At 45.3% G+C, this 14583-nt stretch overlaps 1 protein-coding gene across 8 annotated transcripts in view; it reads left to right on the forward strand.

Annotated features, from left to right (window-relative positions):
* LOC109874848 (pleckstrin homology domain-containing family A member 7) overlaps positions 1–14583 on the forward strand; it is a 149652-nt gene that overhangs the window by 117183 nt on the left and 17886 nt on the right. For 3 of the 8 annotated variants that reach the window (XM_031813384.1, XM_031813446.1, XM_031813408.1), the window contains exons 10-23: positions 1495–1950; positions 2519–3065; positions 4811–4894; positions 5251–5370; positions 6726–6803; positions 10543–10611; positions 11645–11725; positions 11871–12020; positions 12191–12292; positions 12415–12526; positions 12777–12946; positions 13067–13258; positions 13345–13459; positions 13705–13799. In XM_031813384.1, coding sequence (XP_031669244.1) covers positions 1495–1950; positions 2519–3065; positions 4811–4894; positions 5251–5370; positions 6726–6803; positions 10543–10611; positions 11645–11725; positions 11871–12020; positions 12191–12292; positions 12415–12526; positions 12777–12946; positions 13067–13258; positions 13345–13459; positions 13705–13799 — 2371 coding nt within the window. The remainder of the gene's footprint in view (positions 1–1494; positions 1951–2518; positions 3066–4810; positions 4895–5250; positions 5371–6725; positions 6804–10542; positions 10612–11644; positions 11726–11870; positions 12021–12190; positions 12293–12414; positions 12527–12776; positions 12947–13066; positions 13259–13344; positions 13460–13704; positions 13800–14583) is intronic. The other 5 variants (XM_031813399.1, XM_031813436.1, XM_031813390.1 and 2 more) reach the window with 4 other exon arrangements.

Here is a 14583-nt window from a genome sequence, read left to right on the forward strand (position 1 = left end):
TCTGCAATGTAGAAAATAGTAAAAATAAAGAAAAAGCCTTGAATGAGTAGGTGTGTCCAAACTTTTGTCTGGTATGTCTGAATATGCTCTGAACTTTGAAACTGAGTTAAAAACTGTCCATTGAGGACCTGCCCTGTCAATATTCGTAATCTAAAAAAAAAATGATTTGTTAGACATGTATAGTGTTGGTCTGGGAATCAGATAAATTATATCTCAGATGAATGACTCCCTGCAGAGGGAGAGAGTCTCATACATTCATCTGTGGGGACAAATTAATGATCACTAGAGCTATTACACAGAGTCATTGATGAAGAGGCTACCCCGAGCTATTTGTTTAGACAAAATGGCTGTCATTTCGACTCTCAAGGGGAACCCAGCCTGCCTCCTATCCAAAGAGCCTCACTTAGTTACACTCCCCTCTCCATGAAAATATGTGGGTGTTAAAAACATATTGAAAACCCCTCCCTGTAGTCTCCCTTCCCTCTGTGTAGGAACTCAGTAATGAATAAATGACATTTGAGTGCTTTCACTAGTATCACTCAAGTGGGAAATAACATTGAGAGTCGGAGTCAACTCAGGTTAATGGAGGTGTCCATGTTGCCGTTTTATCCACAGCCTAATCCCTCCAAATCCCCTGTTTCAAGTGTACAGCTGTACTTTATCATAATGTAGTCTACTGTATTAATATCTGAGGGAAAGGAGGAAAGAATACCATTAGCATTTTGTTTTAAGACACATAACTTAAGTATTTAATGCATTACTATAGGTCACTAAGTCCTTGTCTTGCATTCAGGGAATATATACTGAACAAAAATATAAATGCAACATGTAAAGTGTTGGTCCCATGTTTCATGAGCTGATATAAAAGATCCCAGAATTGTTCCATACGCACAAAAAGCTTATTCCTCTCAAATTTTGGGCACAAATTTGTTTACATCCCTGTTAGTGAGCATTTCTGCTTTGCCAAGATAATCCATCCACCTGACAGGTGTGGCATATCAAGAAGCTGATTAAACAGCATGATCATTACACAGGTGCACCTTGTGCTGTGGACAGTAAAAGGCCACTCTAAAATGTGCAGTTTTGTCACACAACACAATGCCACAGATGTCTCAAGTTTTGAGGGAATGTGCAATTGGCATGCTGACTGCAGGAATGTTCACCAGAGCTGTTGCCAGATAATTTAATGTTAATTTCTCTACCATATTGAAAATGTATTAATTAACTAATTTCAATTGACTGATTTCCTTATATGAACTGTAACTCAGCAAAATCGTTGAAATTGTTGCATGTTGCATTTATATTTTTGTTCAGTATATTAGCTTGTATCTAACCATGTCACACTGAGCTGATTAATCATGTCAGTTGTTTCTATTGTCCAGGGGTTGGTGTGATAGAGAAGCCAGGTTTGGCCATTGTCTTTAGCCTAAGTATCTGTAAAGTGCCTCTGTTCCGGTATCCCTGTTGACCTCTATCGCCTCTCACCCCTCACAGAGAGGCAGTCACAGAGAGACCAGAAATGTCACTGCAGCAGGCAGTACCACAGACCAACCACGTTAACAACAACAACACCAGTAAGAGCCCCTCCCAGTCACGTTCAGGGAGCCTCCAGCGGCCCGAGAGAGAGGAGCCTCCGGAGGGGGAGATCCGACTGAGCCAGGGGGACGAGGAGAGGTACGTGTTGGAGGCTCCTAGAAAGCTCAGCCATCCAGCCACGGAGGTAGAGGTAGAGGTGGACAGGCTCTCCCCAGACACTCTCCCTGGCCCCTCACACCCCAGGAATGGCCAGGCCCACACAGTCCTCGCCACGCTGCCCCCTGAGCAGAATGGCAACGTTGTGTATAAGAGGGGCTTTGTCCCACGGACAGCCACAGAGAAGCAGGTGCAGAGGAAGACTGCTCTGGCTCAGGTGGAGCACTGGGTCAATGTACAGAAGGGAGATCCCAAGAGGTCAGTCAGAAGACCTACATTACTCATCTAATCTTTAGTCTTATCCTGAGCATAATCTTAACCTTACCCTTAGCTTCAGTGATGATAACCCTAACCATCACAGGAGGTTGGTGGCACCTTAATTAGGGAGAACAGGCTCGCTGTAACGGTTGGAACGGAATAGATGGAATGGTATCAAATACATCACACACATGGTTTCTATGTGTTTGATGCCATTCCCTTTTTTCCATTCCGGACATTATTATGAGCCGTTCTCCCCTTAGAAGCCTGCTGTGCAAACTATAGCCTCAACCCATTCCCCAATATCAACCAGTCAATTGATATACTGTATTATAACTAACTATTTGTAAATGTCTCCCCCTGGTGGCGATTGTGAATATCTCAGCTCTGAACTGCTTTTTCAGTGTAACGTTTGTTGGAATAAAGTGGTCATGCCTGAATGGCTGTTGATACTTTTTACTTAAATGCACTTTAGTTTCAACTCAGTATTGATGCTCAATTATGTACCTGGTGAAATAAGTAGACTGCACAGTTCATAAAAGGCCCTATCTCTCTTTCCTAACCTTAGCAACACATCTACTACTGAGTACTCCCTCCCCCTCCCTCGGCGGACCCCTCCCCTGCAGCCTAAGGCCGTGGTAGTAGAAGCCTACCAGACATTGCCAAAGACCCCCAGACTCCCGTCTGGAGGGAGCTCCCCTTCGGCGCCCCGCAACCTGCCCAGCGACTACAAATACGCCCACGACCGGCTCAGCCACTTCCGCATGTCCACCGATGAGCGCATGGCCACCAAGGAGGGCATGGTATGGCAGCTGTATGAGTGGCAGCAGCGCCAGCAGTTCCGCCACGGCAGCCCCACGGCGCCCATCTACACCGGGCCAGAGTTCCTGGACACCTCCTCCTTCAGGGTCACTGTGGAGATGCCTCGCTCCATCTCTGTGCCTCCTTCCCCCTGTGAAGTCTCCCCATCTGTCCCCACCTTCAAACCACTGTCCCCACACAGGCCACACACCCCCTCAGACAGGGTGACGGTCAGGCCGCTGGATGAGGTGCCACCTGGGGAGTCGCCCACCGGCTCCAGTTCTCCTAGACGGGTGTTTTCTCAGCTCTCTAAGGTAGGACTCTGACCCACTGGGGTTTAAAGGGTTAAAGAGGCTGGTTTACCAGCCTGGAACTGTCACAAGACTAAATGTTTCACAGCTAAGGAACGTTCATCTTTCATAAAAGGGTTTCATTCTCACAGTTACTGAGGTCATTTTGTTTGTAGTGAATTTCCAATTCATCTCTGTCTTAGAGGAATAATAACTTTGACACATTAACCGTTAGAGAAAGGGCCAACCATGGGAAGATGAGCATGAGAAGGAACCCTGCTGTAACTTCACAAGCTCCGAAGGATTCACACAGTCCACACCCAGGCCCTCTACACAGGTGGTAGGGTGTGTGTGTGAGTGGGAACCTCCCCATCGCCCATTCCTCCCATCTCCCAGCCCGGCCCAGTCTCCGGGTTCAGACACACACCAGCCTGTGTGGCCGTGTGTGTGTGAGTGGGAACCTCCCCATCGCCCATTCCTCCCGGCCCGGCCCAGTCTCCGGGTTCAGACACACACCAGCCTGTGTGGCCGTGTGTGTGTGAGTAGGAGCCTCCCCATCGCCCATTCCTCCCGGCCCGACCCAGTCGCCAGGCTCAGACACACAACAACCTCTATGGCCGTGTGTGTACGAGTGTGTGACCCCCTGTGACAAGGCACTGTCCTGCGCCATCCGCACCCTGTGCTGTCTCCCTGCTGGCTGCCACACCCCCCACATGTGAGGCTGTCTTTACAAGGCTGCACCACACCAGCCTCCACGCAGCCCTTATCGCTAGCCCACTTTCCTCACACCAAGTAAACAGAATGTCCCAGCCTCTGTTTCCTCATCATTCACCCATAACGCCAAGTCACTAATTATGTGTCTTAAATAGAACACTGCCGCTCCGCTCGCTCACAGAATAATCATAAACACTCAAAGAGGAGAAGTATTTTTTTAATGAGCCACAGTGTGTGTGTGAGACCATCCAATAAAGCAATGGTTTATGGGTACTACATTTAGTCTGCAGATGAACTTTGTTTTGGTGGATCCAGCATCTCTCAGACTGGTGATGTCTTTTTGGCTTGAGTGTGTATTTCAGGGCTGTGTTCCATGTACCTCTATGGAATATCACACAAGTGTGTGTGTGTTATTAGCGGCTAATTCAATTTGCCCAGGGCCTCTCAGCACCCTGTAAACATCTCCACTGTATCTCAACCATCAGCAAGGGTCTCTTTCTTCTGATCTTACATTTAAATTAAAAACCTATTATACAGCAAAAAAGATTGGCTTGGGAATCTCTGAGGGAATGGCTCACAGTGCTTCTCTCGCTGATAGCAAACAAATGTTATTTTAAGAAGGCAGGTTGGGGATAATTTATGTGTAGTTAATTCAATCTCGTTGTTTGTGTCCTTTTAAGGTTCTGTGAAGGGCCTAGCCAAGAAATTCTGTGTGTTAAGCAAAAATGTCAAACCTTCCAAACCCTGTAGCAACTTAAACTGGGGGCACACTTTATTTCAAATAAGAGGAGGAAGGATGGAAATAAATACATGGATAGAAGAAAAAATCTGCTGTGTTGCACTAATGAGTTTGTAAAGTTGCAGGCATTCCCTTTAAGTTTGGGGTGCTACATATCAGAATGCCCAGTAGCGGGGACAGAAAGCCAGGAACGATCTGAACCACATTGCAGGCATATTCATCCTTGTAAATGTTCATTTATGATCTGCCATACTGTTCGATCTGTGAAATGGGATATGTAGCCTAATAACTTGTTGATGTCTTTGTTTTCCCACAGACTAGTCAGCTGGAGAGACGGTCAATGCCAGCCATGGGCTACATCACACACACAGTCAGCGCACCAAGCTTGCATGGGAAAACGGTACAGCTTCTGTCTTGTTCATTTATCTTCATCACACACCCAGTTTAAACTATTATCTGCTTTATATTAGGACTATTAAAGATTAATGCTGAAGGGAACTTCAATGTAATACATTTCAGTCAGAAAGCAGCACCATTTTCAGCTGGTGGATTCAGTGCTGTTCTGCTCTGAAGGGCCTTGTGTGGGTGGCGGGGAGAGAGGAGCAGGTATTGTAGTAGGATGCCTTGGCCCACAGCTCTCTGGGGTCTGAAGAGCTGAGCCCTCACTGCTGCCGCACTGGTGGCCAGGTGTTGAAGTGCTCTCTCTCTGTCCCTCCCTCTCTTCCTCTCCCTGGCCTGGGCCTGACCCTACTGCAGCCGGAGGAGTTGACCCTGCTGCTCATTCAGCTCAGGAGTCACCAGGCCAAGATGGCTGGTGTCCACGGCGACGCCCTCCACCACCTACATCACAACGGCCTCCTAGGCCCCAGCCTGCAGGTCAGGCCCCCTCGTATCCTCCCCCCTGCAGCCGCCCTGCCCTGCAGCCCCACTCCAATGAATCGTGGATCCCCAGCCCCCAGACAAATCCCCATCACCCGCAGTCTGTGTCTCTGCTAGTGTTTTGGTCCCAGCTCCATCATTCATTGGACTGTGTGGTGTGTTGGTCGTGTCTTGTTGTACTGGTGGCTTAGGTGCTCCCCTGTTAGCATGGACTGTCTGCAGCTATAGATACACCAGCCTGTGTTGTGTTTGAATGGACGGCCTCACTCATCTGTCGGCATAATGTAGCACTCCGTTGAGCCTTACAGAGACGTGTTTCATTTGATTTGTTAAAAAACAAACATCATGTTGCTCCCAAGCTTCATATCAAGCATGTTGCTTGTTGACTATGCACCCTGCCTGTCTTCACATACATATACTGTAGCCTTATCTTCTGTTTGAGGTCTTTGCAAACCTGGATAACTACAATGAGAAATATATTTTTGACTTTTCTTTCACATTTCCCCTCTAAGTCCTGGTTGTGTTGAACTGTGTGTATCTGAGAGGTCATTCTTATTAGTGTAAAGTGATCCTGGTAAACAGGCTGGCTCAGTAGTGTGTCTCCCTAGAGCAGGGGTAGGCAACTAGATTCAGCCGCGGGACGGTTTTTGTTGGAGCAAATGGAACCTAATTATAATAATTTGTACACTGAAAATGTTATTGTAGTGGAAGTAACCTTAATTACACCGAGTCATGATCACATATGTCTCTTTTTGGGAACAGATTTCCTAAATTCAACTGAATTCCTGGTGGTTTTACAGTCTCTTTTTTGACCAAAAAGAAAGAAAAGTGCCTGTTGCCGACCCCTGCCCTAGAAGAGCCAGTCCGAACACAGTGCACTGCTCTGATCTCAGACCTGCACAACCACAGTGAAGCTGTAAAGGTGCTCAATGACAACCATGCTCAGTCTCTCTCCATCAACACTTATGTTCTCTTCATCCTCATGTAGACATAATTCACCCGTGCCAGAGATTTGGTGGCGAACTGAATTATAAGCAGTATACTGCCCTATGAAATGCTTAAGCTATTTGTGTAAGTGTCCCTAAACTATTTAGATAGCAGCCCTACACTACAATCTAGTTTGGTGTAAATTCTCATAATATAACCGAATCAATTTGCCTGATTTTCTGTCCTATTTTGCCTCAAAAATATTCATTTGACTGTATTGATATGATCTCTCCAATGAGAATGAAGTAGAAATATAGAGTTGTGCTGTAACATCACCTGACTAGTCGTCCTATACTATAGCCTCCTAGCATCCTTTGCAGCTTTCCGTCTTGTGATCTGTCTCTCCACTCCTCATTGTCTGTCAGGCAGATGATACTTACATGCAACTGAAGAAGGACCTGGATTATCTAGATCTGAAGGTGGGCCCCAAGAGAAAAGATCATGTAAATGATGATTTATCTCTCTTCCTCCTCTCTCCTCTGTAGCCTGCATCCTGCTCTTCCTTCCACTGTCTACAGTGTCAGACTCTTCCTCATTCACACACCTCCTTCTGCTGCTCTCTCCTCTTCTTTCTGACCTCGTTCCTCAGGGCTGTGTGGTTTAGGTTGATGTTGGAATTTAAACTGTCTTCTGTGTGTTTTAACCACTGTTACTAATGCTCTGTGTCCTGAGAATAATGCTATGCTGCATTCATCTGTGTGTCTTTACTATCAATTCAGCAAAGAAAACAACTTGAGTGCAATATAATCTCATACATAAAATGATATGATTATCGGCTACAGTATAAATTATAACATGTTCTATATTGTGTCAAAGCTAGCTATCATTGCAATTGGATAAAAGTAAATTTGGAATAGTACATATTCAACCCTGAAAACATGGGGCCAAAATATCATACTGATGGGAACTGAAGTTTCAAGCAGCACAGTACTACATACATTTCACTTCCCATCAGGCAATGCTGCTAAAAGAGACCTACAATGGGCACGTTCGACATTGCAGCCGACATTAAAGGCGTGTCGAGACTGACTGATCTACAAATCACCTTGCATCCTAAATAACTACACAATATTATTTGTAGATCACTCAGTCACAATTTACCCATGATACATCACGGATTTGATGCTCTCGAACCCGGAAAATATCTTGCTGCTGTGCGGCTTCGTAGAATTCAGAGAATGCCAAGAGTGTGCAAAGCTGTCATCAAGGCAAAGGGTGGCTATTTGAAGAATCTCAAATATAAAATACACTGCTCAAAAAAATAAAGGGAACACTTAAACAACACAATGTAACTCCAAGTTAATCACACTTCTGTGAAATCAAACTGTCCACTTAGGAAGCAACACTGATTGACAATACATTTTACATGCTGTTGTGCAAATGGAATAGACAACAGGTGGAAATTATAGGCAATTAGCAAGACACCCCCAATAAAGGAGTGGTTCTGCAGGTGGGGACCACAGACCACTTCTCAGTTCCTATGCTTCCTGGCTGATGTTTTGGTCACTTTTGAATGCTGCCGGTGCTTTCACTCTAGTGGTAGCATGAGACGGAATCTACAACCCACACAAGTGGCTCGGGTAGTGCAGCTCATCCAGGATGGCACATCAATGCGAGCTGTGGCAAGAAGGTTTGCTGTGTCTGTCAGCGTAGTGTCCAGAGCATTGAGGCGCTACCAGGAGACAGGCCAGTACATCAGGAGACGTGGAGGAGGCCGTAGGAGGGCAACAACCCAGCAGCAGGACCGCTACCTCCGCCTTTGTGCAAGGAGGAGCAGGAGGAGCACTGTGCTCTTCACAGATGAAAGCAGGTTCACACTGAGCACATGTGACAGACGTGACAGTCTGGAGACGCCGTGGTGAACGTTCTGCTGCCTGCAACATCCTCCAGCATGACCGGTTTGGCGGTGGGTCAGTCATGGTGTGGGGTGGCATTTCTTTGGGGGGCCGCACAGCCCTCCATGTGCTCTCCAGAGGTAGCCTGACTGCCATTAGGTACCGAGATGAGATCCTCAGACCCCTTGTGAGACCATATGCTGGTGGTCCTGGGTTGTTGGCCCTGGGTTCCTCCTAATGCAAGACAATGCTAGACCTCATGTGGCTGGAGTGTGTCAGCAGTTCCTGCAAGAGGAAAGCATTGATGCTATGGACTGGCCCCCCTGTTTCCCAGACCTGAATCCAATTGAGCACATCTGGGACATCATGTCTCGCTCCATCCACCAACACCACGTTGCACCACAGACTGTCCAGGAGTTGGTGGATGCTTTAGTCCGGGTCTGGGAGGAGATCCCTCAGGAGACCATCCGCCACCTCATCAGGAGCATGCCAAGGCGTTGTAGGGAGGTCATACAGGCACGTGGAGGCCACACACACTACTGAGCCTCATTTTGACTTGTTTTAAGGACATTACATCAAAGTTGGATCAGCCTGTAGTGTGGTTTTCCAATTTAATTTTGAGTGTGACTCCAAATCCAGACCTCCATGGGTTGATAAATTTGATTTCCATTGATCATTTTTGTGTGATTTTGTTGTCAGCACATTCAACTATGTTAAGAAAAAAGTATTTAATAAGAATATTTCATTCATTCAGATCTAGGATGTGTTATTTTAGTGTTCCCTTTATTTTTTTTGAGCAGTGTAGATTGTGACTTGTTTAACACTTTTTTGGTTACTACATGATTCCATATGTGTTATTTCATAGTTTTGATATCTTCACTATTATTCTACAATGTAGAAAATAGTAAAAATAAAGAAAAACCATTGAATGAGTAGGTTTTCTAAAACTTTTGACCGGTAGTGTAAGTCCAATGCCAGCTTCAGCAGAATGACCTTGTGTGTTGTAATGATTCTACATTCTGCTATCAGCAATTCTCTTCCATTAACAACAGTACAAAGCATTTGATCCTCCTGAAGTGATTTGTATGTACAACACCACAAACCTTAATTAACCTTCTGTTTCTTGGAGTGGGGAGTTCTATCATCGATGTGTACATTCTGATGTAACACCTCTCTATTTCCTGTTTTAAAACAGATCAACAGTATTGACCCGTTGATCGTTATGGTACACAATATGTTAGAAAACACCCCTCCAGGTTTTGGGTCCAGTTGGAATGTAAGGATGGTGTGCATACAAAGAGATTCCACTGCTTCTCCTAATAGAATGTGTATAATGCACTCCTCACCTGCCTGTGTTTGCTGTGATGAGTGGCCATGTTAGAAGAGAGACCCACCGGTGACTGTAGTGCATAGCTTTGCCTGCTGGGTACTGTAGTCCATCATGGTGATGCTGTGTCAGTGTGTGCTGACTGACTGATGTGGACTCTGTCTCTGCTCTCTGTGAGAGGGAGTCCCATTGCATGCGGTTGAACCCTGGATTGCACTTTGTTTCAAAGCCTTTCTTTCCCTTTTGTTTGTCTTGTAACCACTAAAGAGACGACCCAAGGGTGCTCTTTGAGAAACTGATTATCATATAACACTTGTATTAGAATCAGAGCTATAAGGTCAACTAAATAATGTGTGCTTTGGTTATAATTGTAAACACACCTACATCTCTATGCCCTTTGAAATGTATCAACAGAAATCATTAGCTCTGTTTGGGCATTAAGTCAATTGAAATCTCTTAGCGAAAGACACTGAAATATATCTACAGTTTATATCAATTCTAACTGGGCCAGTTCACTGACGTCTCTGAGATATGTATTTGGCCAAGTCTGATGTATCACTGTAACAGAGAGGATCTGAAGGAGGTGCAATATTTCCTGCTAGTTCCTCCCTTTCTCTTGGTTCATAAAGAGGACACGGTCGTTAACTAAACCCACGGACACACTGCCAGGAAAGAGCAGCTTTGTGGTTCTCCGTTGTGGCCTCTCTCTTAAATGCACAGATGCTGTTTTTGACCATAAATATATTTGCACAGCTTTTAAAGCAGTCATATTGCATTGGCTTGTGCACACTACTTACCCACGTCTTTTTTGTTGAATCATTTTTGCATACCTGTTCTACATTGTGGTTTCTGCCATCCTAATGTCCTTAGCAAGGTATCATGCTGTTGCTTGATAATTGCTGTAATGTTGTTGAGTGTTATCTATTGAATGTTGGTTTTAATGTTTAGGGTAGTTGAACTTTTTTTTGCAACTATTACTGGGAAAAGTAAGGTTGTATTTGTGCCTTTGGGGCATTGCAGGTTACAGGCCGTGAAACTCTAAAAGACAGACCATCGAGACCTGTTCAGATAGCAGAGAGCGATGTTGACGTAAGTATACCGGCCCCCACCCCCCCAACCAAAACTTGTCTGATAAACACCCAGTTTATCCATCTCTCTCCTTTTCTTCAACATCTATCGTTTTTCACATCTTACAACCCACTACAGAGACAGTGAACTGAGGATTTGAGAAGTTGGTATTGTGTAGTTGTGGTAAACAGAGGGTGTGTAGGGAGGGAACGGAGCAGAGCGAAGATGCAGCACTGTGGGGACAGACAGCTTCACTGTTAAAGCCTGAGAGTATCGACGAGGGATTTTATTTCCAGCTCTCAATTTAAAGGGAAAAATACATGTAATGGGATTTTAGACGTAGAGCTCTTAAATTTTTCAGTTTGATTTCTGTCATCCAGCCTTTTTAATTCTTTGTTTGTTCAGAATGGAGGTAAATAAGCTGGATGTCTTGGCTTTTCATCATTAGCATTGTTCCAGTTTAACAATTTATAAGAATTTGCTGGTGAATTTGTTTGAACAATGAATATTTCATGCAATTAAAACAACAATATACGTCTGTGAAATAAAAAACAGCTTAATTATTAATTGAACAGAATGATAAATAGAACTCAAGAATAAACACTCAGTGTGTGAGAAAGATTGTAAACTAGGCAGTCTTGTTTTGTTTTCAGAAACATATAACCCATTTCTGCGGGGAAACAAATATGCCAGTCTCAATAAGCACTGTTCTCTTAAAGTGAATTTCAAAATATGGATTTTTGATTATGATTACTTATAATGGGCATTACCATTCTCCACAAGCAGACAGTATAAAGCTTTATTTCTTTATTTTTCACACAGAGAAGATGAAGAGGTCCTCAGGGCATTTCAAAGAGATGGGTCTTATTGACATATTTACAGACAGAGCAGACTACAGTAGACTATCAATTCATTCTGCTGGGCACTGTGGTTTGAATAGTGTTTACCAGAAGCTGCTGGGCACAGGGTCCCTGTTCTAGCCATAGACCTAGTATTCTTAATAGATCTTATCAATCTCTGTTCTCTGTGCTGCCTGCTGCTGTTCCCTGTGCAGGTGAAGTTAAGCCGACTGTGTGAACAAGACAAGATCCTTCAGGAGCTGGAAACAACGATACGCACGCTCAAGGAAGACAAGGTATTGGGTTTTCTGTGTTTGTTTGTGTGTGTGTGTGCACATGTTTGTCCACGTGTGTGTGCCTGGGTATGTATACGTGTGTATTAGCTCCCCCGTATGGTCTCGTGGTGAATACCCCACTTCCTCGTGGTGTCCTGTCCTACAGGACAAGTTGGAGTCCGTGCTGGACGTGTCCCACCAGCAGATGGAGCAGTATCGGGACCAGCCGGCCCATCAGGAGAAGATATCCTACCAGCAGAGACTACTGCAGGAGGACGTGGTGCACATCAGAGCTGAGATCTCTCAGGTGTCCACGGTAAGGCCTGCTCTGTCTCACCTAACACAGCCTGGCTCACTGGTTTGGACATAGCTCCATTGACTGACCACACAACCTCCCTCTGTCTTTCTCACTCTCTTACTCTCTATCTCGCTCCCTCTCTTACTCTCTCACTCTCTCTTTATCTATGTTTCTCTTGCTTCATGCAGGAGATGGAGAATGCGTGGAATGAGTACAGCAGCCTGGAGAGAAATGTAGACTGGTTGAGGACAGCTCTGGAGGGCCAGATGAACCGCAGTGGTCTCTCTCAGGTCAGGATCACACCACAACCACACCACTGCAAACACATACTCTCGTACAGATTCCCAGAGGGATGGGAACAACGTCTGTCGTGTTTGTGTTCATGGTTGTGTGTGTGTTTGTCTATGAGCAGAAGGAGAAGTCCCAGATCAAGAGGGAGTTGTGGAGGATTGAAGACGTAATAGCAGGCCTCAGCTCCAGCAAAGCCAACTACCAAGTCACCATCTCCTCTGTGACCAACCCAGGTGAGAGGAGTGCTGTGGCTCTGCTTCCGCTTGCCTCTACTAACACACACTGGAGCTCAGGACGAGCTAGAGAGAGAAATGGACGCTACTTGTCATGTGCTTATATATTTACAGGGGACAAAATGGATGAGTTGATTATGGTCTATATGTGTATTTGGCTTTTGTGGGTGTGTTATTATCTTGTGTAATTTTTACGTGTAAATTGTGTGTGTTGGGGGGGTGTTTTACGTGTGTGTTTTTGTGCCTCTAGAGAGAAAACTTGTGCCTTCCGTGTCGCAATCGTCAGTGCCTTCTCTGTCTGCCAGTCCCTCTCTGGGAGAGATGAGACTGGCCCAGCAGCACAGCCCCCACCTCAGCCCCACAACCCCCACCTCCACCCAGCACACCACCGCAGCCCTCCCCATATCTGTGTCAAAATGGGTGAGTGGCCCCCACTCCTCTCCCACTCGAAGGACATAGTGTTGAATGTTATCCTATCGGATAGTAAATGTTGTTGAATATGATGGTAAAGGATATGCTGGTTGGTTGTTTTCTCTGCAGGCAAATGAGGGCGCCCCTCCCCGACCACCACTACCTCAGCTATACAGTCCTGAGGACCACGCCCCCGCCGTGCCTCCGCTGCCCAGGGAAACCAGCGTCATCAGACACACGTCTGTACGAGGCCTCAAACGGCAGTCTGACGAACGCAAGCGAGACAGGGAGATCGGCCAATACACCAACGAAGACAACAAGGTGTGTGCTTGGAGAGAGCTATGGAGCCGTTTGTCTGTGTGCCTGTGTGTCTGTGTGGTACTGATCTCTGTCTCTGTGGGTGTCAGGTGGAGCTGCGCACCTTCCTGAGTGAACCTGAGCTTCTGGGAGTGGGAGGGTCTGGTCACATGAGGATGGGGGCCTTGGGGCATGATGGTGGCTACCAGACCCTGCCAAGCAGAGGTAAGTAGCTCTAGGTCCAACACATGTAATGCACCTTGATGTAAAGTGGAATAACATGTTTGTTTCTTTGAAGAAGTCTTACTCTTCAGAATAAGCAAACAGCTTGAAAGACTAAACAGCTTTCAGTTTTTTTATAGTGTTCACACCAGCAGCAAATATGTGCATTGTAATGTACCCACTGAACATGCTTTGGCTCTTGTGCTCACTTGGGAGTCGTGTTTTCATATTTACTGTCTTTCTCTCAGGGCCGGTTGGCTCCTCATCCAGGCTAAATCAGTCCACCAACATCTCCTCATATGTTACCCTCCGAAGAGGAGCCTCAGCCGCCTCAGGCCTGAAGGTAAGACCTCAACTATTTCTGACTGACTAGGAGTCAAGAGACAAGGTGGAGAGGCAGCACAAATATTGTTTCTAAATCCTGTCATGGCTTTTACTTTTGTGGAGCTGAGACAAGCTGACTTGATTAGATGCAGCATCTAGTACAAAACACTGAGTACATGGGGAAAAACTAGGTTATTTTCCATGAAGAAAACGTTTGACTTATTCCAGCTGGCCAACAGTATTGTTATAATAATCAAACAAGTTTAGAAGTTTAAATTGCTATTGATGAAAAATGTAGTCTAGTGTAGTAGTATAAGTAGATACTGTATTACAGCTGTGGGATAATAGCCGCTAGTTGTATAGTAACAGTATAATTACTGACTGCAGTAGTAGTAGTAGTAGTAGTAGTAGTAGTAGTAGTAGTGTGTGAATGTGGTAGTAGTAGTAGTAGTAGTGTGTGAATGTGGTAGTAGTAGTGTGTGAATGTGGTAGTAGTAGTAGTAGTAGTGTGTGAATGTGGTAGTAGCAGGCCAAGTAGTAGTAGTAGTAGTGTGTGAATGTGGTAGTAGCAGGCCAAGTAGTAGTAGTAGTAGTGTGTGAATGTGGTAGTAGCAGGCCAAGTAGTAGTAGTAGTACTAGTGTGTGAATGTGGTAGTAGCAGGCCAAGTAGTAGTAGTAGTAGTGTGTGAATGTGGTAGTAGCAGGCCAAGTAGTAGTAGTAGTAGTAGTGTGTGAATGTGGTAGTAGCAGGCCAAGTAGTAGTAGTAGTAGTAGTGTGTGAATGTGGTAGTAGTAGTAGTAGT

The sequence above is a fragment of the Oncorhynchus kisutch genome, linkage group LG3, assembly GCF_002021735.2.
Source record: "Oncorhynchus kisutch isolate 150728-3 linkage group LG3, Okis_V2, whole genome shotgun sequence".
Taxonomy (NCBI): Eukaryota; Metazoa; Chordata; class Actinopteri; order Salmoniformes; family Salmonidae; genus Oncorhynchus; species Oncorhynchus kisutch.